At 47.9% G+C, this 27855-nt stretch overlaps 1 protein-coding gene across 1 annotated transcript in view; it reads right to left on the bottom strand.

The window, feature by feature from the left end:
* The window catches only part of FAM189A2 (family with sequence similarity 189 member A2), an 84648-nt gene that overhangs the window by 19276 nt on the left and 37517 nt on the right, over positions 1–27855 (bottom strand). The window contains exons 4-6 of the mRNA XM_044272831.1: positions 21254–21382; positions 6827–6934; positions 4233–4366 (exon numbers count right to left, since the gene is read on the bottom strand). Coding sequence (XP_044128766.1) covers positions 4233–4366; positions 6827–6934; positions 21254–21382 — 371 coding nt within the window. The remainder of the gene's footprint in view (positions 1–4232; positions 4367–6826; positions 6935–21253; positions 21383–27855) is intronic.

Raw genomic sequence — 27855 nt, 5'->3', positions numbered from 1 at the left:
ATCCGGGTTTTGCCTTGTGAACCTTTTTGTCCTGACTGGGAGTTTGTAGGCATCCTTCTCAGGTGAGTCCTGTCTGCCACTCCCAGCTACTATATTAGTTTCAGTTTCACTTGCAGTCATTGCCAGATATAGTCCTTACTTCCAGCGCTATTCTGACCTTTGAAGGAGATCGTTTGACGGTATTGCTGTGGAGCTCTTGTCTGGAATGGACTGTCGTTATTGGGATCACCTTCTCTGCTCGTGACTGGATAAGTCTATCTCTGTTATAGATTGTTTGTTTGTTGCTGTCTTCCCCTGTTGTTCTCCTAGACATGAGTGATGGTGACTAGTGCTCCCATCTGCCTTTCCCCAGTCTAGTCTTGCTAGGGTGACTGAGGGTTTAGGCATCCTGCTCGCCGCACGGGTTCACACCCCGTCTAGGGTATCAGGGCAGACAGGTGCCAGCTTAGGGTTAGTCAGGGGTGGCCGTTCTATCTCCCATCCATAGATAAGGGTCCCCCTTCCCCTCCGTCTGGTACGACACGACTGCTGCTGGGATAGCGGTCGTGACACAAACGCCTTGGCAGCGTCAAGAGCAAGCAAGGCCCTGTCTCCACAATTATCTGCCGGAATGTTCAGGCTAGCATATAATCTGCGGATATTTATAGCAGTCGATTTCCCAGGCATAAATCCTGTCTGATTCGGATGCACAATGGTCAAAATCACTCTGGACAACCTGTTCGCCAACACCTTTGCTAGGAACTTTACATCCGCTGTTAAAAGCGAAATTGGTCTATAAGAATACTGGTAGTTTGGGATCTTTCCCAGGCTTAGGAATAACTACAATGATAGAATGTGGTAGCGAACCCGCCTCCAGCGAATGTTCAAGTACCTTGAGCAACTCGGGGAGGAGTACCCCCTGCAACTTCTTATATACCTCCACTGGTAGGCCATCTGCCCCCGGAGCCCTACCATTTGCCATATCCTCAAGCCTCTAGTTCTTCAAGTGAGATCGGCTCCTCTAACCTTTCCCTATACACGTCTGACAGCACTGATAACTGTGCCTCCGCCAAGAAGGCGGTCAAAGCCTCCTCCAAGCTAGAGACGGTGGAATCATATAGAGACACATAAAAACATTTTAGAATATCCAATATTCCTTTCGTGTCCTGACTATTCCCAATTCCATCTCTCAGTTCCTGAATGCAAGAGGAACCTCTCTGGGCCTGGCAAACAACCGACAGCAGATTACCTACCTTCTCACCCTCCTCAAAAGATCTTTGGCGATAAAAACTATGTTTCCTCTCTGCGGCCTGCATTAAATGACACCTCAACTGTTCCTGAGGTACCGCCAGAGCCTCGCTATTATTCAGAGTAGGGGATCGACCAAACTCCCTTTCAGCCTCGGCCACTAGGACATGTGCTTTAACATCAGCCTCTCTGGACTTAGATTTATGCTTACTAATTTCCTTTATCAAGACTCCCCTCAAGAACGCTTTCATGGCATCCCAGACTCCGTGTATTGAAGCCGTCCCTCCATTAATAGCAAAAAATTCCCTGACCTCCAAAGAAACCCCGGATAGGTCGTCCAGCACATTCAGCCAGTGCGAGTTACATTTCCACAGCCTTGGTCCCCGTCTGAGCCCCCCCCCAGGTACAAGTCAATCTGCACCAGAGAATGGTCAGACAACGACCGAGGATGATAGATAACGTCCCTAACCAGTGGTAGCATAACATCATTAACAAGAGCCAAATCTATGCGCGATAGTGAATGATGTGTAGCAGATCTGCACGAGTATCCGCGCCTATCAGGGTTATGCAATCTCCATACGTCATATACACCAATTTCACTCACAATATTCTTTAGAGCAACACTCCCTGGTGATCCACCTGATCCTTCCACCCAACATCTATCTAAGGAGTCATTCGGCGTGCAATTGAAGTCCCCTACCAGTAGCCAGGGTAACCCAGGGAAGTCCGCCACAAAAGCCATAATATCCCGTATCAAGGGAGACACAAACGGTGGAGGCACATACACCAACACCACCTGGATCCAATCAATCTTACACACGACACAGACATACCTGCCCTCAACATCCACACATTGCTGCATATGTTCATATCTAATACTTCCATGCACAATCACACTTACCCCCCTGGAGTGAGAGGAATGGATTGCATGTACCACATGTCCCACCCAGTTCTTGTTCAGCCACTGGACATTATCACTAGTCAAATGCGTTTCCTGGAGGCAACAAATGGCCGGCTGAAACCGCCCCAAGTATTGGAAAATACACTGTCATTTCCGTGCATCTGCCATACCTCTCACATTCCAGGTTAAAACTTTAATCACCTGTGTCATGGTAAAACATTGTGCCATATCTGGATCTCACAGCCCACTCAAACATCATCCGCTCAGAGTTCACACCCCTATCTCATCCCCCATTTGCAGGGCCTGCAGGATTATGCAGAGGCTGACCAGCCGCATCCGGGCCGTCGCCATCCATGGAACCGTTCTACTGGTCTGAGGAGGTAAGTATATCAGTCCCTTTATCGGTAGTCGCCCACTCCGCTATCAAGCCGGGCAAACTTGCTAAGTTTAGCTGCCGCGCTTTGGCTCACCAACTCCTGCAGCGCCGTCCCCCCTCCACCTTCGGCGCCATCTTGGCCCACCTCCAGCTGGTCCTGTTTAACGATTTTGCTCGATTTTCTCGGCATTTCCAGACTCCCGATCTTGCCACCACAGCCACCGGACACTTTCCTCACACCAGGTAAGAATTTTCAAGCAATCGGAGTGCACTACCAGTATAATATAGCAGGATGCTAGCAGGAGCAGTGAACGGTGCGTCTTACTCCATGCGCTCACAGGCCACGCCCCCTGCGTTCCTTCTTTTTAAGAATGTTCCAAACAGTTGTTTTGGCCACGCCTAATGTTTTTGGTATCTCTCTGATGGGTTTGTTTTGTTTTTTCAGCCTAACGATGGCTTGCTTCACTGATAGTGACAGCTCTTTGGATCTCATCTTGAGAGTTGACAGCAACAGATTCCAAATGCAAATAGCGCACTTGTAATGAACTCTGGACCTTTTATCTGCTCATTGTAATTGGGATAATGAGGGAATAACACACACCTGGCCATGGAACAGCTGAGGAGCCAATTGTCCCATTACTTTTAGTCCCTTAACACGTGGGAGGCACATATGCAAACTGTTGTAATTCCTACACCGGTCACCTGATTTGGATGTAAATACCCTCAAATTAAAGCCGACAGTCTGCAGTTAAAGCACATCTTGTTTGTTTCATTTCAAATCCATTGTGGTGGTGTATAGACCCAAAAATGTTAGAATTGTGTCGAAGTCCCAATATTTATGGACCTGACTATATTTTCCCACCTTCAGGGTCCATACATACTGACAGGAGTCAGGGCCAGGCTTACGGGCGTCCTAGGAGGTGACCTTTTCCCTCTCCCTAGCCTTGAGGCCTAGTTCTGTGTCAATCCCCTCCCCTGTAATCGTGACAATTCTGCTCTTGAAAAAAGAAAATGGCACTGCAATTGCCCCACTATGCACCAACCTCCAAATTAGAAATCATTAGAATTGATACAGTTTTTTTAAACTTCACAATGTATCTTATTAGCAAACATATGAATGAATACAGATTAAGAAATGTGTTATTATTAGGCTACTTTCACACTAGCGTTGTTTTAATCCGGCGTTCAATTCCGACACCGGAACTGCCCGCCGGATCCGGAAAAACATGTGAAAACGGATTACATTTGAATCCTGATCAGGCTTTCGATCACAATGGAAAAATGCATTGGAAAAAACGGATCCGCCATTTATGGACTTTAACTTTTTTTTCACATTTTTCGGGTTTAACATGCAAAAGCCGGATCCGTTTTGACTGAACACATGGGGCCGGATCCGGCGTTAATGCAAGTCAATGGGAAAAAAGCCTGATCAGGCGTTCAGTCAAAGTGTTCAGGCTTTTTGGCCGGAGGTAAAAATACTGCATGCTACGTTTTTCTTAAAAGCCTGATCAGTCAAAAAGACTGAACAGAAGACATCCTGAACGGATTACTCTCCATTCAGAATGCATTAGGATAAAACTGATCAGTTCTTTTCCGGATTTGAGCCTCTAGGACGGAACTCAGCGCCGGAAAAGAAAAACGCTAGTGTGAAAGTACCCTTAAATGTACAAATCAACTGACAAAGAATGGAATATGAGATTGTGAGCTGTAGAAAACATAATCACTTACCTCTGACCCATTCTGGGAGTGTTAGAATAAAATGTGGAAAAGTAAGAAGGCGGAGGAGCAGGTGGAACAAAGTCTTCAAAGTCTGGCTCTCGGTCTTGCTCTTCTGCTTCCTCTACAGAGACTTGGGACTCATCCTGACAATAATAAAAGTTAGTAATAAAAACTTATTGGGGGGCAGTTATCAAAATGTTATCGCTACTGTTGTGGTGTAAAAAAGTCGCAAATAATGGTACATTCTATTTTATTAGTTCAGATATTTTTGGATGCTACGATACCAATTGTTTTACTTTTTCTCTGTTTATTTTTACCTTCATACAGATCCATCTGCCATAGGAGATGCGCGCTGCTCACCACATCTTAATGCTCTTGGTCCGATTTCCATATGTGGCTCCAATGTGGAGAAACCAGCCTTTTATTTTTATGCAAATTAGCCCATAGGTGCAACAAGGGAGTTGTCATTGCACCCAGAGGCTCTGTTTACTTGCCTTGATGGTGATGTCCACTCCACCACTGCTTTGACTGACAGGGCCAGGCAGTGAAAATAAACTCATGCCTGTCCCTGAAGTCTTGCAGCAATGTGTGTGGCGCACGCGCAGTACAGGCCTGAAGATCACCAGCCAGATGGGCGATCTCTAACCCTGCACTGGGCGTGTGTTGAACTCGCTGCCACCTTCATTGTCTGCCCCTGTCAGTCAAAGCAGTGGGGGCAAAGTAAGTGAAGCCTCAAGGTGCAACAGCAACACTCTAGTTGCATCCAGGGGATAATTAGCATAACAATAAAAGGCTTATTTCTCCACATTGGGGGCACATATGGAGATTGCGCAGAAAGGATAGGTCATAAATATCTGATTGTTGGGGGTCCAACTCCAGGCACTCCTGTCAATCAGCTACTCTGGTGGGCACTGCGACCTTTTCCGAGGCCAGCGATGTCATGTTTATCTTTTACATGGCCTAGGTCAGTGATAGGCAAACTGCGGCTCTCCAGCTGTTGCAAAACTACAACTCCCACCATGCCCTGCTGTAGGCTGAAAGCTGTAGGCAGTCTTTGCATGCTGGGAGTTGTAGTTCTGCAACAGCTGGAGAGCCACAGTTTGCCTATCACTGGCCTAGGTGAAGTTCAGCTCCATTCAAGTCACTGGGAAGGGGCTGCTATACCAAGTAGAGTAGCTATATGATGAACAGAGCTTAGTATGCTATGAAGAGGAAACAGAGAAAACCCCTTTAAGGTACACTCAGAGAGAAAAAAATGCACCTAGACAGAAATGTTGGCTTGCTGTGTCAGGCAGATATGTACATGATTACAGGTGTGGTCTGATTAGAGATTATCAAAAGACCACGGCACTCTATAAATATTTTTAGTTACTTATTTTATTCCATATCTTTTGTATATATATTTTATCTTTTGTATATCCATCCAAAAGTAATAGCCACTGGCCACGCCATCTACGATTCTCCTTACTCCACAATACTAAGGCCGTGAACAAGGTCTAATATTTGACCGAAACGTTGGCCAGTGGCTATTACTTTTGGATGGATATACAAAAGATAAAATATATATATATATATATACAAAAGATATGGAATAAAATAAGTAACTAAAAATATTTATAGAGTGCCGTGGTCTTTTGATAATCTCTGCACGTACCCTTACCACTGAGCACCTTTCAACCTTCAACAAGGAGTGCCGCTGAATCCCCTATTTTCTCACTGGTCTGATTAGACACTGGGTCCTGCCACAAGAGGGCGTAAACGTGATTTGCCCGATGCTTAAAAAATAAATAACAAAATAACAAAATATTTTACATAAAGCACTTTTTGGGGAGAGACATTTTGCCCACACAAGAAGGGTGTACCAGGAATGTTTCCACCAGACTGCAACACATGCTTGGCTTGCCCGGTCACCAAATTTATCACCAATCAAGCATTTATGGGACCACATGGGACACCAGCTTCGGCAACCTATGAGTGTGCAGGATCTATGATGCAGGATACCATAGGGAACCTGTATGCCTCCATCCCCAACCTTATCTTGAGACTTTCTAGAGTCTCCTACAGTTTTACCCAATAAACCCATCATTTCACTCTAAGGGCACATTCAGACGACCGTAGTGTTTAGCAGATCCGCAAAACACGGATACCGGCCGTGTGCATTCCACAATTTGCAGACTGCACATGGCCGCAACCATAATAGAAAATGCCTATTCTTGCAGGCCGCATCTTTTGCACCCCATAGAAATGAATGGGTCTGAACCCATTACGCAAAATTGTGGAACGGATGCGGACTCATTCATACGGCCATCTGAATGAGCTGTTATATTGCAATCTTTTATACATATCATTACATTTACACACACAACTTCTTAATGTGTTTTTTTTTAATGAGTGTATTTGTCAAAAAAAAAAATTTATATATAAAACATCAAGTAGTATCCATCATTATCCGTGCTTCATTATTGGACTGATCACTGTAATCCTTTCCCCTGATGCTGCATTCATTTCACAGAGCCTTGAAGTACAGTGTGTGACATACAGTATGTGTGGATGTCAGTTATTAATAGAATAAATATAGGTTAGTAAACTCTCCACTCACTTACTGTGCAGGGTCTTCTAGTGGCCAGGAGCTGAAGGTAACGTAAGGCAGCCGCTACCAGGCAAACAGTGGTTGTCAAAGCATTCAAGGCACATAGAGCAAAAAAGACTTTCTACAGGAAGAATAAAAATCATGTTCAATATAAGTATGCTATAGAACATGCTGTAAAAAGGAAAACATTAGTATAATAGGGCATAATAGTATGTGTTCTAGAAGATGAATCCTATATGATAAACGTGAACTGCAGAGCCACAAACTCTAAACTGATAATATTTCAGTTTACTTTTACAATTTTCCAGGACTTGGATGGTCTACCCTCGGGATCAGCAATCCCACCGATCATCTGCTTTCAGGCTGGTGGGAGCAGAATACTCCATCCACTGTATAGGTACTGCAGCTAAGATACCATTCAAGTGAACAGGAGCTGAGATGCAGTACACCAGCACCGGAGACTTCACAATGGATTGAGTCCCCTATCCAATGTATAGGTTTGGCACTGGCGGCAGCCCAAAATAATTGATTGGTGTGGGGGCGTCAGACACCCGCCAATATTGACTACATTTTATTTTTCCTGAAAACTATGATATTTGTTTCTCATAAAACTAGTTGCAGTTGACAAATTTGTCTTTGTTTAGTAATTACGGTATAAAAAGATGGAAATTCAGGCAGCAATAGTAAACGTTGCTGCTCAACACACCAACAAGAAAGCAGGGACATTTAAACTACTGGATGTCCCTGCATGGATGAGCCCTGCCATACGCACGCTGCACTCCATGTATTTGAAGACAGTCCAGCCCTGTGTCCCCTGATGATTTCTGGGCCTGTTTAAATCCGATAAAACGCGTTGGAACACTCTTCTTCATCTCGTGCTTCTCAGGAGACAACATACTGCTCTGTGCAGAAACACTCCCCCAGTAGGTACTACTGCACATACAGCTAGGGTATGTCTAGGGTTTCGTTAACAGGGTCAGGTTCCGGATGGGCCGCTCTTTTTAGGGCGATGACTGTATTAGGAGGTCATTAGGGTGTACCAGCCTCATTAGGGCATACTAGAGAAAGTTTAGGACCCCTTGCCCCGTCCCCTATACATGCAGAAGTTAAACGTGACGCTTGATGGTGAGAAAGAAAGTAAGGATCCTCAAGCACACAAATGCGAAAAAGGTATCATTGAGTGAACGTAACTCTGAGCCACGTCTGCATTGTACAATACTACTGGACCAGTAAGGTCTACCCATTTTTTCGACCAGCTCAAGATACCCCTTTGGGGGATTCTGTATATGTTATAGTTGCTAGCACACTTCTTGGTTTGTTTGATTCTATGTTTGTTCGGCCTTTTGGGGGTTCATTACACTAGGCTTGTCTCTTTTGTGTATATTTTATACCTACTTTATTAAAAGTTAAGTCTTAATTTGTGATAATGCCCCCCTTTAAAAGGTTTTCATGATTGCAGCATATTATAGGAGATCTTAATTTGTACCTCCTTCAGATAGGCGAACCTTTTCATTTTCTAGGCTCATCAAAAACCCCAATTTAGGTTAATTTGTAAGGTGCACCTTTCTGTTCCTATGAAACAAATGCCTTACAGGGTTATTTCAATCTTGTAATATTTGGCATATCCTTAGGATATGACATTACATTTTGATGCTGTAGAATGATAAATCCTGAGAATGAAGGGATGGAGGTCTGTGATGAATACCACCCCTCGTGTCCGCTGACGTCAACCACGTCGAGCTCACGAGACCTGGTATGATCACGGGGTTTACCAAAAACGTGAAGTTACGCCCTCCAGAGGAGCACGTAAGGTCAGGCTGGTATAGTTTACACACACACCTCCTGTCCACGCGGGCACAGAGAGGCAACAAGCTGGAAGGGCCTTTTCACTGCCGCAGTGAAAACAGCCCACACTCAGCCCGGGTAACTGCCACCAGTTTCTCGTTTGATATAAGCCCGGTCCGCTAACGGGATTATATAGGGTCAGAAACCAACCCGCGGTAGCTTATAACTAGGCCAAAACACGGACGTGGGGATTCGTGATCGAGATACAAGATAGCACAAGATTAAATTATAGATTTAATCGCTATAAGAGCACACTAGATATAACACACTATACACAGACAATATATATACGGTGGTCTGAGGGTACAGATTACAGGGTATATGGTTACAATAGGATTAAGCAGTGTGAAAGTAAGTTACCAAGTATGATGAGAGTTCCTTGGCGATGTCCTGAGCAGGAGGCCACCCGAGGGGCTGTGTTCTCCTGCTATTTCCTGGGTCCCTCTAAACACATGTGTAGCATGCGACCCCTCTTCAGGAAAAGACGCCCCCTACTTGCTGGCACCAGGCTTTTAACCTGGAGCTGGCCCACCCCCTCCCTGCCTCAGGGAGGGGTCAACTCCCCCTCTTCTGGGCTGATGGTGAATGACCCACAAAACCCTTTAGGGGTCATAGCTCCAGACCAGAGGGTCACAGGGAGATGGTTCTGGAACTAATGGACCTGCCTGGGTTCCGGCTACAATTAGAGCCCAAACCTGGTACCGGTAGGTGGCTTCTATGGGGAGATATGGGTATCTCCCTACCCCGACTGGGTACGAGTAAACAAAGACCATGGGACCGTACCTCGTGGCCACCGGGACACAAATATGTATCCGGTTTGCGTCTGCGGTGGCCAGGTGATTCATAATTCCTTATGAGAGGTAGGTGCCAATATGTCTAGGAAATCTCATTGATCCAGGCCAAAGCAGATACCCCCTGCTGGGGGGTTTTCCTGCAGATTCAGGTGGCTCCCAACTGCTGCACAGAGGTGTGAACTTCTCCTTGAAGCTTGGACCCCCTGAGGGGTGTCTTCCTGGCCAACTGAGTCATGCCAAGAGGTGCATAAAATTACAATCAGGGCTGGGGGCTTTGAAGCAGGGAAATCCTGTCAGCAAATGGGGGGTGTGAGGACATGGCTGACAGTAAATATTAATCCATATTCCTCACACCTCCCCCTTTTAGAGGGCGCCAGGGGGCAGCACATTCCTGTGTTCCCCCGTGCGCCCATCCGCGCCCTCCCTGGTGGTTAATGGCAAAGTGGTACGGCCGGAGAGCCAGGCTCCTGCGTACCAACCTCCCATTCGTTCCTGACCCAGGTGGTCACCTGGATTGAGCCTGACCCTGAGGCCACAATGGCTGGCCTCAGACGGTACCATAAACGGCCGCACGCAGTCGGCTGCCTGTAGTACCGGGAAGCTGGAAAGGGCATGCTCCAGCGCCTGGAAGGCCGTCTCGCAGTCGTTGGTCAAATCGACTGCGGAGGGCAGCTTCTTCCTGGTGCGGTCCGTCAGGGGCCTCGCCAGGCTACTATAGTGGGGTGCGAACTCCCTATAGTACCCGGCGGAGCCCAGGAAGGATATCGCCTGGTGCTTGTCCCGGAGGGTGATCCAGGATGAGCTGGCATCCCCTCTCCCAGGTTCCGGTTCCGAGGCTTCCCTGCCTGCCCGGGGCCCCTCGCTTATGCCCAGCTGGCACTTTCCTGGCGTAAGGGTCAAGCCTGCCTGGCAGATCTGCCCGAGCATCTGCGCCAGATGCTCTCGGGGATCCTCCCATGTAGGACCGAAGACGGCAATGACCTCCAGATACGCAGCCGCGTACCCTTCAAGTCCCTTAAGCAGCTTGACCATCCGCTGAGAAGTGGCAGGGGCATACTCCATGCCCAAGGGCATCTTGGTGGACACAGTCCTTCCATGCTTGTTTGCTAACATTTCCCGGAAGGGGTGGCCTTCTGGGAGGGCACCTGCCTCCCGTGCCTTCTGCCTTCCCCGGGCGTGGTCCAGGGTGACCAGGTGCATCCTGGCATTGAGCTGCTGGTGTGCGAGGTACGGTCCCTCCCAGGCCGCCTGAAGCTTAGTCTGAGGTACCGAAACCAGTATCCATGCTTGCGGACCCACGTGATGGGTCCTCTCACAAGCTAACTGGTCGTACCCCTGCTTCTGGACGGTCTGGGCCTGCCCCATACTGTCGTGCACCAACCGCGACAAGGCCGGCGCTTTTTCCTGGAAGCGCATGACACACTCGATGACCGACGCCCCAGGGGTGGCTAGGTCTCCACTCCAAGCCTCTGCCTTAGCGGCCCCTGGGTATCTGGTTACCGGAGTCTCATGCACAGTCCACAGAAATTCTGCCCTGTACGGATAGGATACCACAAATGGTCGGTCCCTAGGCCACGCCCCTGGTGAGCCCTGTGGGACCGTTTCCTGGCACAACCGACCTTGGTCCCAGACCGCCCTCTGGAGGTCTGAATCCAAGGGAGGCCGTGCCATATGCTCTGTGAGAGCTTTCAAGCTGGCGCTAGCCCCTAACGCCCCCTGAAACCCCTGGTGGGACGTGGTCAGAATGGATGAGACTGCCACGTCCCCTGTCAGTTCTACTAACTGCTGGTCCCTAGGCCACTCCTCCGGTGAGCCCTGCTGGACCGTGACCCGGCACATCCTTCCTTGGTCCCAGACCACCTGCTTGAGGTCTGAGTCCGAGGGAGGCAGCGCCGCTTGCTCCCTGAGAGCGTTCAGGCTGGCGTCAGCCACTAACGCCACCTGAAACCCCTGACTGGACGTGGTCAGAATAGATGAGACTGCCACGTCCTCTGTCAGGTCCCTGGGACCTGTCTCTGGGCCTCCATCTGACTTGGCAGACACTTGGTCGGAAGGGGGAAAGCCATCAGACCCCTGAGGGGCCCCTAGGGCCCCAGCACTCCCACTGCGCGTGACAGCCGCTGCCACCGCTGGTAGTGCCTGCTTCCCCTCAACTCCCGACCAAGTCGCCAGTCCAGGCGGACTAACCTGGCCCTCTGACATCCCAGTGGTGGAGGAACACTGCACTGAGGCTTCACCTGGCAGTCCCACTTCTCCTGGGACAGCCCTGACCTCATTTGCACCCTCCCCCCCTGCAGCTGTCTGCCCCCTGCTTGTCCCCCCAGTCACCACACTGGAGGACAACAGGTCCCAGCATGCTTGCTGGCTACATCCTGGGGCTTCAGCCCAGCTGACAGGAATGACCCCCTCCCCACTGAGGGGAGAGGCACACATTACATCCCCCACATCCCCATCAACATGCATAATAGGTACATTCACAGTATTATCAGGGGGGGACATCACCTCACATTCTGGGGAATCGGACCTTGGGGTGTCAGCGGCCACGTACTTAGACACAAGCCGCCCCAGGTCCGTCCCCAGCAAAACACTGGCGGGGATATTTGCGGATACCCCCACCTCCCGTACCCCTCGACCGGCGCCCCAGTCCAGATAGACCTTGGCGACGGGCAGCGCCGGTTCCACTCCTCCAATCCCGGAGACAGTGAGGGATCTCCCGGGCAGTAAATCATAGGGTGTCACCAGTTCAGGCCGTACCAGTGTCATTTCAGCGCCGGTGTCTCTAAGTCCCATGGCCACGGCCTGGCCCACGGTGACCGGTTGAACATTGTCAAGGGACCTCCCACCACCCCCACCCACACACAACACCGTGGACGGTTTCCGGGTTGATGACTGGGACGGATCCCTCGGGCGCTGGGGACACATGGCTTTGAAGTGTCCTGGCTGCTTACACAGGTGACAAAGTCGGGGTTCCCCCACCGACGTGGAAAGTGCAGCAGGGGCCGGTGCCCACTTGGGCCTAGGGGCAGGGGTAGCAGGTGCAGCGTGCGTCTTACCCCCTCTCCAGCCGACAGGTTTCCGGGCCTCTGAAGTCCTGTTGTTGGTGTATTCATCGGCCAGGGCTGCGGTTGCGGAGGCCCCCTTTGGCTTCCGGTCACGGAGGTACTGCTGGAGATCCTCTGGGCAGTTCCACAAGAACTGTTCTGTGGCGATGAGCTCCTTCAGCTGCTGGACGGTGGAGAGCTCCAATCCTGTGGTCCATTGGTCGACCGCTCTCAGCAAGGCCCGCATGTGATCGGCCCAGCTCTGGGTAGAACCCCGGTGCAAATTCCTGAGCCTTTTCCGGTACGACTCAGGGGTTAAGTTATACTGCCTGACCAGAGCCTGTTTGATGTCCTCATAGCTCAGGATGGTCTCGCTGGGCAGGTACCCGAAGATTTCAAGGGCTTTTCCCCTGAGCCGTGGCGTGAGGAATCTGACCCACTGGTCCTCTGGCAGCTGGTATTGATGGCAGGCTGTCTCAAATGCCAACAAAAAGGTGTCCAGGTCCCCATCTTTGTCCAGTAGGGGAAAGTCCTCCGCCCGCAGTTTGGGAATCCGGACCTCTGGAGACTCACATTGGGCTGGGGATGGCTGCTGGAATTGGAGCTTTAGCTGGAGCATCTGTAGCTGGTGCTCACGCTCGGCCCGCTCGCGACGCTCTGCAGCCTCTGCTCGCTCGCGACGCTCTGCAGCCTCTGCTTGCTCGCGACGCTCTGCAGCCGCCAGTAGGAGCTCAGAGGCTGCCTGGTCTCCAGCCTGGAGACGGTCCATGGCAGCTTGTAGGAGAGCAGCTGAGCCAGCTTGGCTGGGGGGAGGGGCAGGTGGAGCGAGGCCCGCCGCGGACCTCACCTCTGGCGACTGGCTCCTTGGGGAGCTTTGGTTGTGCTCCCCCTCGCCTTCCACCTCCTCTCCGCCCCCATTTAAAGCATCGGCCATCTCCTTCGATTTGCTCCTTGTGATACTGGCCGTCATTGCAACGGGTGGTCACTGACACCACTGCAACCTGATGCACACACACCTTATTGTATCTGCCCTCAGACAGTCTAGTGTCGAACTGATCTTAAGACTCCAGCAGCAAGAGCTACTGCTGGTCGTCTTTAGTGTCTGGGAGTATGGGTCTCACACTCACACACACTAGTATCTCGATCCCACTTTGCTGCCACCAATATGTGATGAATACCACCCCTCGTGTCCGCTGACGTCAACCACGTCGAGCTCACGAGACCTGGTATGATCACGGGGTTTACCAAAAACGTGAAGTTACGCCCTCCAGAGGAGCACGTAAGGTCAGGCTGGTATAGTTTACACACACACCTCCTGTCCACGCGGGCACAGAGAGGCAACAAGCTGGAAGGGCCTTTTCACTGCCGCAGTGAAAACAGCCCACACTCAGCCCGGGTAACTGCCACCAGTTTCTCGTTTGATATAAGCCCGGTCCGCTAACGGGATTATATAGGGTCAGAAACCAACCCGCGGTAGCTTATAACTAGGCCAAAACACGGACGTGGGGATTCGTGATCGAGATACAAGATAGCACAAGATTAAATTATAGATTTAATCGCTATAAGAGCACACTAGATATAACACACTATACACAGACAATATATATACGGTGGTCTGAGGGTACAGATTACAGGGTATATGGTTACAATAGGATTAAGCAGTGTGAAAGTAAGTTACCAAGTATGATGAGAGTTCCTTGGCGATGTCCTGAGCAGGAGGCCACCCGAGGGGCTGTGTTCTCCTGCTATTTCCTGGGTCCCTCTAAACACATGTGTAGCATGCGACCCCTCTTCAGGAAAAGACGCCCCCTACTTGCTGGCACCAGGCTTTTAACCTGGAGCTGGCCCACCCCCTCCCTGCCTCAGGGAGGGGTCAACTCCCCCTCTTCTGGGCTGATGGTGAATGACCCACAAAACCCTTTAGGGGTCATAGCTCCAGACCAGAGGGTCACAGGGAGATGGTTCTGGAACTAATGGACCTGCCTGGGTTCCGGCTACAATTAGAGCCCAAACCTGGTACCGGTAGGTGGCTTCTATGGGGAGATATGGGTATCTCCCTACCCCGACTGGGTACGAGTAAACAAAGACCATGGGACCGTACCTCGTGGCCACCGGGACACAAATATGTATCCGGTTTGCGTCTGCGGTGGCCAGGTGATTCATAATTCCTTATGAGAGGTAGGTGCCAATATGTCTAGGAAATCTCATTGATCCAGGCCAAAGCAGATACCCCCTGCTGGGGGGTTTTCCTGCAGATTCAGGTGGCTCCCAACTGCTGCACAGAGGTGTGAACTTCTCCTTGAAGCTTGGACCCCCTGAGGGGTGTCTTCCTGGCCAACTGAGTCATGCCAAGAGGTGCATAAAATTACAATCAGGGCTGGGGGCTTTGAAGCAGGGAAATCCTGTCAGCAAATGGGGGGTGTGAGGACATGGCTGACAGTAAATATTAATCCATATTCCTCACAAGGTCGATTCGGCGTTGTCTCTACACAGCAGTTTTTTCTGTGAGGACAACTGTGCAGGGAAAACGTTGAAGAAGCCATAGTGCTCAACTAGGAAAGAAAAATGTGACCTACAGCAGCTTCAGGCTGAACGTGTGCGTCACTACACTGGAGTCTGTTGGGACAGCAGAAGGGAAAAGCAATAAGAAGTACAGTAATTGTGTCAACATGCTATAATAACACCATACAGGCCATGGCCTGCTCCTATTATATTGACATTGTCTTGACTATCTGAACTGTACAGAAAAAGGACCTTATCCATGGTTTCACAAAGAAGCAACAGGTTCTACCCCAATCATTTTTCCTATTGCTAACTTTTAATTAAAATGATTATCCTACAATTAATAAAAAAATTAAAATAAGACAGTACATTACAATCGCTTTCTTACAATGCTAGAAACAGCCCTTCACCTCACATAAATCCAGAGATATCCCCACTTATTGACCTGCTATATTTATTTCAAGTTGGATGCTCAGGGGGTGGTCGTTTCTACTGCTACTGTCTCCCTATCACAGTTCACAAGTCGTGTTTCTTCTGCTGTAGCTCAGGGGGTGGTCGTTTCTACTGCTACTGTCTCCCTATCACAGTTCACAAGTCGCGTTTCTTCTGCTGCAGCTCAGGGGGTATGTCCTTTCTACTGCTACTGTCAGGGCTGGTGCAAGTATTTTTGCCACCCTAGGCAAAAGCTAATTTTGCCGCCCCCTTGACTCCACCTATTGACCACACTCTTTTACCCACCCCTTTTAAAAAGTAAAGTAACAGTCCGGTATTTAAGAAAAAACTAAAACTCACGATTCGAACTCACAACCTTTCACATCAGAGGCAAGGCATTTACCCACACAGCTATGAGAGCAGTGTTGCCAGTTACTTTTAAAAAAAAGTTAAGTAGCAGTCCGGTATTTAAAAAAAAAAAACACTCAGAAAAATTTCTCCTGGGATTCGAACTCACAACCTTTCACATCAGAGGCGATGCATTTACCCACACAGCTATGAGACCTGTATAGCTAGTCACTTAAAAATAAATAAATATATGACTTCTACTGTAGATAACTTTGATACCTAGTGTACATCCATACACATAACAGCTGCCCCAGTACACTGTGTATGGATGTAGCAGAGCTGGGTGTGTTGGGGCAGCTGTCATGTGTATGGATGTACACTAGGTATCAAAGTTACCTACAGTAGAAGTCTTCTGCTGCAGCTCAGGGGAGTAGCAGTAGAAAGGACCACCCCCTGAGCTGCAGCAGAAGAAACGCGACTTGTGAGCTGTGATAGGGAGACGGTAGCCAGGGCCGGCGCCACCCATAAGCAGAGTAGGCCACCACGTAGTGCTCACAAGTCGGGTTTCTTCTGCTGCAGCTCAGGAGGTATGTCCTTTCTACTGCTACCGTCTCCCTATCACAGTTCACAAGTCATGTTTCTTCTGCTGCAGCTCAGGAGGTATGTTCTTTCTACTGCTACCGTCTCCTTATCACAGCTCACAAGTCGTGTTTCTTCTGCTGCAGCTCAGGGGGTGGTCCTTTCTACTGCCACTGTCTCCCTATCATAGCTCACAAGTCGTGTTTATTCTGCTGCAGCTCAGGGGGTGGTCCTTTCTACTGCCACTGTCTCCCTATCATAGCCCACAAGTCGTGTTTCTTCTGCTGCAGCTCAGGGGGTGGTCCTTTCTACTGCTACCATCTCCCTATCACAGTTCAGGGGGGGGGGGGGGATGTCCTTTCTGCTGCAGCTCTGTCCCTGTAACAGCTTCTAAAAGAAGATCTAGCTGGTGGCAGATGAAGGGTGGAATTGAGCATGAGCGGCAACCTCAGTGATGTTACCAAGATGAATAGAGAAATCTGAGTAATAACGAAAATAACAAACTGCAGGTGGCGCTATACAGATACAATACAATTTATTGAATAGCTCAGTGCCTTTACTATATTTTTAATTACATGCAATTACAATAGGATTCAGATCCCGGTGTTGGTTTGTATTTATTACAGTGCAACCCATTTATCTGCAGGCCACTAAAATAATCTGTTTGATTCTTGGAGAGGTGTAACTGGCTCTTGAGGAATACTGTATTCATCTTTAAATCAGAGTACCCAGACTCATATGTCTGCGCCTCCACTTCCGGGTTCAGTGACGTTAACTTGGCAAGCAGCAGAAGACATGGTGCACACGCTCCTTGCTAGGGTACTAGTGCGCAGGAACAAGATAGCAGCTCTAGACCCACGTCTAGCGCTATCAATCTAAGGGGATGGGAGGCGTGTTTTTAACTATGGAGATGTCTGTATTGAGCACGAGGGGCGTCATTAAGCCTGCATAAGCCCGTCTCCTGGTGTTCCAATGCCACATTTGCATAAACACAGACACCTACAATGAAAATACAAGTATCGTTTTACTCAGATGGATCAACCCCTCCAGGCAATATGCCTGGTTTAATAGGGTTGATCCTGGTGACAGAGCCTCTTTAAAAATCAGGCAATATGCCAATTATAGGACAGCATTAAATCATGACAGACAGCTACACAATGGGAAATCGAGCAGTGAATATACTGGTACAGTGTGCAGCAATGTCACCTTTATTAGACTTTCAAGTGTGCCTTGTCAGCACTGTCTACTGGTAAAGTAAGATGCCTGGTAAGTTCCTGGAATATTAGAGCACACATTAGCTTTCTTTGTCTTATGTAACAGCAAGGTCAATATGTTCCTGACAGTGCAAATATATACTAGAACAAAATACTCTGAGATGCTAGCCAGAGGTCCTAAATAAATGACATCCTGGAAATTACAGGATCTTAACCTGCAAAAATGAATGCTCAGTAGATTGTTTACTGCAAAATAAAAAACATACAGCAAAACACCAAAGAGACACATCACGTTTCTTCCAAGTTTATCACAAACAGGGCAATAAAAAAAAAAGAAGTTTCTCCCACAAATTAAAAAAAAATATATCGAGTAACGTACACATTATTTTTGCTGTATTTATAAAAAACAAACAAAAAACATGCTCTCCAGTGTAATAAAGTAAAAACTTTTTTGGGGGGGTAATTCACTTTCTGTGGGAGGGCAACAGCTCTTCAAGCACCTGCATTTCCTAGAAATGTACTGCAGGCAGCTACTGGTAACTCCCTCCTCACCTACATAGAAAATAGTCCCTCGCACGCAGTCCCAGCTATACCAGTAATATTATTCAAAGTATTAGGAAACTTGTGTTGGGCCCCTCACAATGAATATACTTACCTGGCTCCCCGTGCTCCTCCTGTCCCTGCACAGTCGCTGCTGCTTCACCCCGTGCGCGGATGAAAACACCCGGTGTCGGGGGGAGCAGCCAATGGCAGACCGGGACGGGGGATGAGCCTCCCTAGATTCACCCGAGATGCTAGGGATTTCTGCCATTAACTCGTCTCCACCCCCCTTCCCTGACACCGGATGTTTTCATCCGCGCATGGAGAGAAGAAGCAGCAGCGGTGGTGCGGGGACCATGAGCGGTGCAGAGAGCGGGGAGCCAGGTAAGTTTATTCATTGTGAAGGGGCCGGCATTTGGCATTTTATAGTCTTGGATAACCCCTTTAAGGGAACACCTCAGGCAAAACTGATACACTGGGGCAAATTTTATGGTCCGTGGTAGCAGAATCCATAATGGAATTCTTAGATAACCCAAACCTTGTACACCGAACTTGAAACACAAGTTCACTCATCCCTACTGTCTAAGTTTACACCACTTATTAGTTATCTTAATATAAGCCAGAATTTATACATTTTTATCTGAATACCTATCAGCACAGGGAGGAGGAGTTATCAGTGACTGATTCTCTGTGTAAGTGTGTATACATAGCTGTCAGTCACTGATAGCTGTACACAGGGGAGGTGTTATCAGTGATTGTTAGCATTCTCTGTGTAAGTGTGTATACATAGATAGCTGTCAGTCACTGATAGTTGTACACAGCGAGGTGTTATCAGTGATTGATAACATTCTCTGTGTAAGTGTGTATACATAGATAGCTGTCAGTCACTGATAGCTGTACACAGGGGAGGTGTTATCAGTGATTGATAGCATTCTCTGTGTAAGTGTGTATACATAGATAGCTGTCAGTCACTAATAGTTGTACACAGGGGAAGTGTTATCAGTGATTGATGGCATTCTCTGTGTAAGTGTGTATACATAGATAGCTGTCAGTCACTGATAGTTGTACACATAGGAGGTGTTATCAGTGATTGATAGCATTCTCTGTGTAAGTGTGTATACATAGATAGCTGTCAGTCACTGATAGCTGTACACAGGGGAGGTGTTATCAGTGATTGATAGCATTCTCTGTGTAAGTGTATATACATAGATAGCTGTCAGTCACTGATAGTTGTACACAGGGGAAGTGTTATCAGTGATTGATGGCATTCTCTGTGTAAGTGTGTATACATAGATAGCTGTCAGTCACTGATAGTTGTACACAGCGAGGTGTTATCAGTGATTGATAACATTCTCTGTGTAAGTGTGTATACATAGATAGCTGTCAGTCACTGATAGCTGTACACAGGGGAGGTGTTATCAGTGATTGATAGCATTCTCTGTGTAAGTGTATATACATAGATAGCTGTCAGTCACTGATAGTTGTACACAGGGGAAGTGTTATCAGTGATTGATGGCATTCTCTGTGTAAGTGTGTATACATACATAGCTGTCAGTCACTGATAGCTGTACACAGGGGAGGTGTTATCAGTGATTGATAGCATTCTCTGTGTAAGTGTGTATACATAGTTAGCTGTCAGTCACTGATAGCTGTACACAGGGGAGGTGTTATCAGTGATTGATAGCATTCTCTATGTAAGTGTGTATACATAGCTAGCTGTCAGTCACTGATAGTTGTACATGGGGGAGGTGTTATCAGTGAGTGATAGCATTCTCTGTGTAAGTGTGTATATATAGATAGCTGTCAGTCACTGATAGTTGTATACAGGGGAAGTGTTATTAGTGATTGATAGCATTCTCTGTGTAAGATAGCTAGCAGTCAGTCACTGATAGCTGTACATGGGGGAGGTGTTATCAGTGATTGATAGCATTCTCTGTGTAAGTGTGTATACATAGATAGCTGTCAGTCACTGATAGCTGTACATGAGGGAGGTGTTATCAGTGATTGATAGCATTCTCTGTGCAAGTGTGTATACATAGATAGCTGTCAGTCACTGATAGTTGTACACGGGGGAGGTGTTATCAGTGATTGATAGCATTCTCTGTGTAAGTGTGTATACATACATATCTGTCAGTCAGTAATAAAACCTCCTCCCTGTACCAATAGCACTTCACCGGGCTGCAGATGTAAATGTAAAAATTACAGGTTTTACTGAATCTTTTCCCACCAAAATAAATACCGATCTGCTCAGTGTCTCCTGCTCTATAACATGGCACTGGCAGATTGCATTGCATTTTGTGGTAACAGGTCCTCTTTAAAATCAATAGAAAAATGAAAACGTTGTATCTCTTGGAATGCTGCAGTAAAAAAATTGGTTGGTCACTAAGCCCAAAAATGGAAAGTGGAAGGGTTTAACAACACGCACACATCTCATTAGAAATGACTGACTGTTCTTATGTTTTCTAGTTTTAAAGAGGGTATGTCAGCATTCCTTACATGTCTGCTTTAGGGAACACTTACATTGTGTCATTCCTATGGTATTCCTCTTGGAAATTGGGGAGCACTCCCCTCCTGAATGAGATGAGTCCCAGCACTCTGTCCTCTGACACTCTTCAATTAATGGAGGATACTGGCTGTCCTGCCTCTGTACCTAGAAGTCATCTCAGCCACATGAGAGTGTCTATAATAATAAACTGGGGAGTTTCTTAAATATTTTTTTATATGGACATAGGCTGGTTGAGGTGCTGTACATTGCCCATCTATGTGTAGTGCAGTAAGTCTACTGAGTTACATATGTGGCACTTGTACAGGGGAGGGAGACTAGGGGCCCACCTTCCTCAAGGGCCAATCCAGAGATTTACCTGTACCCCTGTGGACCAGTCCAAACCTGTCTGCATATGCAAATTGTGTGGTGAGGAGGAATTATTCTAAGAAAGATGGTATAGTGTTACCTATTGACTTTGATGGTTGCTGTGTAATACTACATTTCACCTGCAGCACTACATAGACACACCGGAAACGTACCCAGCAAAAACAGTAGAGTGCTGAGGGGAGTTGCCTAGAGTCCTAAGTGTACAAACACTTTAAGCAAACCAAGCAGATACACATAGTACATACAGCACTGATAGTACTACGGCAATACTACCTTGAGTAAAAGATGGACTGCATTACAGGAGTGGATCATGACCAGCTTCAGGACATGTTCTTTCTCCAAGCACTTGGAAGCCTGAGGTTCTTCACAGCAAACACAGATTTTGCCTTCAGTCATATCTACCTGCAAATACACGACTGTGACTACAACACAACACTGTATTGTCACGCATCTGCCCCATTTGTACAAGAAAGAGTGACAAGCGAGTATTTGACAAAAACAGTACAGCAAGGACAAGACTCATCTTGTAAATCACTGGCTGAGGCAGGACACTTCTGGACTGGTTGAACTGGAATTTCCTTGGTTTTGAGTGTATTGAGATGGGTCAAGGAAGTAAAGACCAGCGGGGATCTTATAAGCATTGAAACAGGAGCGGTGGGAGATCAGCGAAGTATTGCTACTTTTGTTTTTTCATCCCACTCTAAGCCCTAAAAAAAAAAAAAAAAAAATCCCCACAGTGCGAGATTGTCGATGACCTAACCTCAGATTGTCATATCAGATTGTAAGGGGTCTGACTCCCGTATCCCCATCGACAAGTTGTTTGAGGAAGCCCGTTCACTTGAATGGCATGAGCAGTTGTAATTACACCACACCGTTGCTATAATTTAGACGGAGTGCACTGAAACCGTGAAAAGGACGTAGTTCTAACTTGAGCACTGCCTCCTTTTCACACTGTTGCTCGGCGTAGGTCAGACCCCACCAATCTGATTATTGGTAAAAATTAATTTAGAACCTCCATAAACATTCTAACCTGTAGAAAAGGTTGGCGAGATGTGCGAAATGTTGTGAGAAATAAGAAAAAACAATGGTGGAGTTGCATTTTTTTTCAATTGTACCCCACGAAGATTTACCCATTTTTAAATACAAGATATGATACATTAAATGGTGTCATTACAAAATATAACTTATCCACAAAAACACAAGCCTTCATACATCTATGTAAACAGAAAAGTAAAAATGTTATTGCTTTTGGAAGGCAAGAAGGAGAAAATGAAAATGCAAAAAATATTTATCCCAGTCCTGAAGGGGCAAAACATTAGAGAAATATGCTGTAAAGAACCTAAAATGGTCAAAAAGAAAATGGACAAAATTCATATAATAGGAAAATATAAAGGGCTTAAAGTCTTAGATATGCTGATTTAGTAAACTGAAGAAATCCTTTAAGGCTTTAAATACCAGTCACTAAAGGGATATCTCTATTTGCTGTACGGTAGAATGCAAGCTACTGTTCCCTGTTAGCAGCCATATCAGGCTATGGAGAGGCTGACTGCAGTATTCTTTAATTGGGGTACTAATAAAATGTCCAGGGAAATGCCTGTCTCCATGATCGCAATATCTCACATACTTTCATCACTCATAAACTCCAGATGAATGAACAAACATATTTGGGAACGGTATAAGTGGAAGGAGCTGCCCTTTAAAAGGTTAATTCTGAAGCTGTGTATTCCCAAGGAACTGGAGGAAGCAATTTACCAGTGCCATTCTGATATGTGAGTCATCGTGGCATTACAAAGAGAACCACTAATGTACAACAGCAGATAAACATCATTTCAGCCTGAATGGACAAAAAAAACCACAATGTGATGTTTCATCTCAGGATGACGATCAGCAGAGGATTTACATTATGAGAGCCTGAGTACGGAAAACGGCGTCTGACAACCAATTAGGTTTCTGGTTTAAACAAGGCGACACAAAATATACTGTTCACTAAAGAGCGTACGTGTGAAAAATAAAAGGCTTGATTGGTAAAAGGAATTGCAACCTGTTCTCCTACCCACACAGGACCTGAATGTGGGGGTATGACCACACGGCGCAGTCAGGTAGTGGCTGCAACATAGCTGCGCTGCAGTTCAGTACTGCACGGCCATACGTGCTGCAGTTGGCTCTTGTTACAAAGACTGCACTGTTTAGAGTACTTTCACATGTGCGGCACCAATTCCAGGCCGATCCAGCAGAGATGAACTATAATGGGGTCCGGCGGAGATCTGGCAAAAATGGCGAGAATTCACTGGACAGAAACTGCTGCACGCTACCTTGTGTGTCCAGACGATTCCCACCATTCTCTTTACTTCTAACCAGTGCCGCTACCTGCACATGTTGCGGGTTACATGAGGGTGGATTATGCAGTACCATCAAAGTGAAGGAGCTCTGATAAATCTCATGTACACTTTGCTTTTTTGTCCGTGCGGAAATTGATTTGCAGGCATGTAAATTGTTTGTGCAGATTTCACCCTTTGTAATAGAAAAGGATGAGATAGGGGCAAAACCACATCAAAATCTGTGAGGAATTTCTGTTTTGACACCCGCACCCATGTGAAGGTATCCTTAGGGGAATCTGAGGATGACCTGTCATGGGGGGGGTCAGTGCAGTGTATATACAGTATGATGTTAACAGGGTAATGATGGTATGAGCTTCTACCAAGAGTGGAGGTCGAATATATTGCTTTGGACACTGTGGGGATTCGCTCTGGTAGACAGGGTATGCGGACGCAGTAAAGAGGCAAATTACCAGTTCTTAAATCAAACTTCTGTGTTTATTCACACATAAGGCACAAACAAAACGTCACTTTGCAGTCTTGGTGTTAGTTCACACACAATTTAAAATAGCTAAATCACCTTGTTGGTAGTTCTATCTCCAGCAGTCCAGTAGTTCTATCTCCAGCAGTCCATAGCAGGCTTTTAGGGGGCCTGTTTCCCCTAAACACAGGTTTCAGCCCTCCAGCACGGCACAAGCCTTAGATCCCAGCACACACACACTTTGCTGCTGAGCCCAGCTGTCTTTTAAGGACAGCCAGGTGCTGTCAATACCCAGACCAAGCAGAATTTTCTCCCCAACAAATAATAGCGGAGAGACTCGAGTGCCCACTTGATAGCCAGGCACTATCTCTCCACTATACTGTACCTGGTCTCGGCTGGGATGAGCTTATGGCTGAGGAAGACAACGGGATTCTCCTCCCCGTTGACTTTCTGGGACAGTACAGCACCGGGCGTCACCAAAACCGGGGACCCACACAGGGCCGACTTCAAAGTGGAGAACGCCTCTTCCGCCCGATCATCCCAGTGAACAATCACGGACTAATGTCCCTTCAAGAGCCCTGCCAATGGCGTAGCTATCGTAGCAAAGTGGGGGACAAACCTCATGTAGTAGCCCACCATCTATAGGAACGGCTTTACTTGCCTAGGGGTGACAGGTTGGGGCCAATTCCGTATCGCCTCTATTTTGTTTACTTGTGGAGTTTGATGACTCCACACCCAATGACATACCACAGATACTTAGTCTCCTCTAACCCTATCGCACATTTTTTTGGGTTAGCTGTTAGCCCAGCCTTCCGAAAGGGAGTCCACTACGGCCTGTACTTTGGGCAGGCGACTTTCCCAGTCGGTACTGTGAATGACAATATCATCCAGGTAAGCCAAGGCGTACCGCCGATATGGACGAAGCACATTGTCCATTAGACGTTGAAAAGTAGCGGGGCGCCATGCAGACCGAAGGGTAACAACTTATACTGATACAGCCCCTCAGGCGTGATGAAGGCAGTTTTCTCTTTGGCAGCCTCCGTTAAGGGCACCTGCCAGTACCCTTTTGTGAGGTTCAAAACACAAAAATACTGTGCTTGTCCTAACTTCTCGATTAGCTCATCCACCCGGGGCATGGGATATACATTGAATTTAGATATCTCGTTCAGTTTACGAAAATCGTTACAAAAACGTAACGTCCTGTCCGGCTTGGGTATTAAGATTATAGGACTGGCCCACTCACTTTTAGAATCCTCGATGACATCTAGCCGCAGCATTAGCTGCAGTTCCTCCGAGATGGCTTGGCGCCGAGCCTCGGGTACCCAGTATGGCTTTAACCAGACTTTTGCATGAGGCTCAGTGACAATGTCATGCTGGATTGCGGAAGTGCGTCCAGGGAGGTCCGAGAACACATCCGTGTTCCCACTAATGAACTCCCTGGTCTCCTGAGCCTGTTTAGAGGAGAGGCTGTCAGCAATTTTTACTGTGGCAACCGGTTCCCTTGCATCAGACAAAGGGGCGAGAACCTTTTCCCCTAGAAAACCCAGCCTCAGGCTGTCTTCAGCACAGGTCTCCCTATCTTTCTAAGGTTTTAGTAATCTAACATGGTAAACCTGCTCTGGCTTTCGCCGCCCTGGCTGGTGTACCTTGTAATTTACCTCTCCAACTTACTCGAGTACCTCGTAGGGCCCCTGCCACCTAGCCAGGAACTTACTGTCCACGGTCGGTACCAGAACCAAAACACGATCACCCGGGTTAAAGATCAAGACCCGGGCCTGACTTTGTGCTTGCAGAGCTGCCTCCATATGCTCCCTAACAATATGTAACACTGTCTCTATCCTTTCTTCCATCTAGGTAACGTACTCAAGGACACTTTTGTGCGGAGTAGGTTGCTGTTCCTATGCCTCTTTGGCTACGTCCAACAAACCACCAGGATGTCTGCCATATAGCAGTTCGAAGGGTGAGAATCCAGTAGAGGCATAGGGTACCTCTCACACTGCGAACATGAGATAGGGGAGAAGACGGTCTCAATCCTTCCCATCTTTAGACACCACCCTTTTTAACATGTCTTTTAATGTTTTCTTAAACCTCTCTACCAGACCGTCCATTTGTGGATGGTACGCGAAAGTCTGTAACTGTTTGATATGCAGTAACTTACAGAGTTCCCTCATGACCTTGGACATAAAAGGGGTCCCCTGGTCAGTCAGAACCTCTTTAGGTAGCCCCACTCGGGAGAACATCTCCATTAGCTCCCTAGTTATAAGTTTAGCCAATGTATGTCGCAGTGGCACTAACCTCCAGGTACCGAGTGGTGTAGTCAAGGACGACCAAGATGTTTTGGTGTCCTCTAGCGGACTTCGGTACTGGGCCTATGAGGTCCATAGCGATTCGCTCAATGATCGGGAGAGGTACCAAGGGACTGCAGAAAAGATGGTGGGGGCTAGTTGCCTGTCAGGTCAGGCAAAACTTACTGAATTTCGTCCACCTCCCCAAACACACTGGGCCAGTAAAACTATTGTAGTATCCGGTCCTGTGTTTTCTACCTTCCCGAGAACATGTTGGTGGGCTAACTCTAACACTAGTTTGCGATAAGCCTGGGGCACAATCCAACTGTTCAATGGGTTTACCCTGCAGCTGGTTTACCCGATACAACATTTTCTGATGAACCACAAAACAGGGGAACACTGACTCTGCCCCAGCTTGTTGTGGTTCACCATCTACTGTTAATACATTTTCTCAGATTCGGGATAGGGTTGGGTCCTGGTGTTGTACAGTACCAAAATTATCCCCGGAGACACTGAGGTCTGCCAGCTCAGGCCCCGGCGGCAAGTCCTCCAGATCTCCCACCATTTCACTCAGTGGGGTTGTCTCCCTCTCTTCCACCGAAGTGGCGGTCACCCCTACCTCTGGCCCTTCGGCCTCGGGTTCTCAGGGTTCTGGCCTCCCCCCAGGGCAAGGCCACTCTGCTGGGGTTACCCCTGTTTCATGGGTATCAGTTACTTTCGTAACAGGCCACAGTGTCGGAAAACCCGGGAAGTCTCTCCCGATTATAAGTTCGTAGTGTCAGTTTGTGGCAACTGCCACTTCGTGAGTCCACCTGCCGGCCCCCGTTGTTAGAGACACCAGGGCAGTGGAATAGTCTTTTAAGTCCCCGTGAATGGACATGACCCCGACTTTCTGGCCAGTATACTCAGCGGACCGTACCAGGGGAGCACATACTAGGGACACCAGACTCCCTGAGTCCAGCAGGGCCTCCGCTGGAGTGTCTCCCACTTCCGCCTGGCACAAGTGATTTAGAGTTTCTGGGGTACCTGTTGCACACAGCTTCATGGAATATAACGACTGACGGTAGCCATAGTTAGTGTCCATGGGCTCAACCCGATGGGGACAGTCAGCCCTTACATGGACAGGCTCCTGACGCCGCCAGCAGACTATCGGAGCCAGGTCTGCAGTGGGTACATCCTGGGCGGGTTTTATCGGCTCAAACCTCCGGGCCTGGGGTGGAGATTTCCGGGGTTTGAATCGCCCCCTCCCGAAAGAACCCCCCTTTAGATTCCTGGTAGCCTCATAGCGTTTCACCAGGTCCACAATCTCAAGGGCATTGCCAGGAGACACCTGGCCGATCCAGTGCTGAAGAGGGGATGGCAAAGCCCTCCAGAACATATCAGCTAACAGACGATCCAGCATAGCAGTGGGGCTCACCACGTCAGGCTGTAGCCACCTTTGCAAGAGGTTAAGTAAGTTATAATACTGGGGTCTTACGAGCTCAGCCGAGTTGAACCCCCACTGAAGCACCCGCTGGGCCCGGACCAACACATTCACCCCCAGTCTTGCCAGAATCTCACCCTTGACTTTCTGGTAGTTGGCCGCTTGATCGTCCGGCAAGTCGAAATACACCAGCTGGGAATCGGATGCCAGGAACGGAGCGACGACCTCAGCCCACTGATCTCGGGGTAGATTCTCCCTTGTGGCCACCTTCTCGTACATCGTCATCTGAGGGTGTCATCTTGGGGATCCCCGCACGGACCGCTTTCCGGACATTATGGACACTCTGGGACACTCCTGCCATCTGTAAAGCC

The sequence above is a fragment of the Bufo gargarizans genome, chromosome 1 (assembly GCF_014858855.1).
Source record: "Bufo gargarizans isolate SCDJY-AF-19 chromosome 1, ASM1485885v1, whole genome shotgun sequence".
In the NCBI taxonomy this organism is placed as follows: domain Eukaryota; kingdom Metazoa; phylum Chordata; class Amphibia; order Anura; family Bufonidae; genus Bufo; species Bufo gargarizans.
The sequence above is the reverse complement of the archived record's forward strand: the minus strand, read 5'-3'. Positions and strand labels throughout refer to the sequence as shown.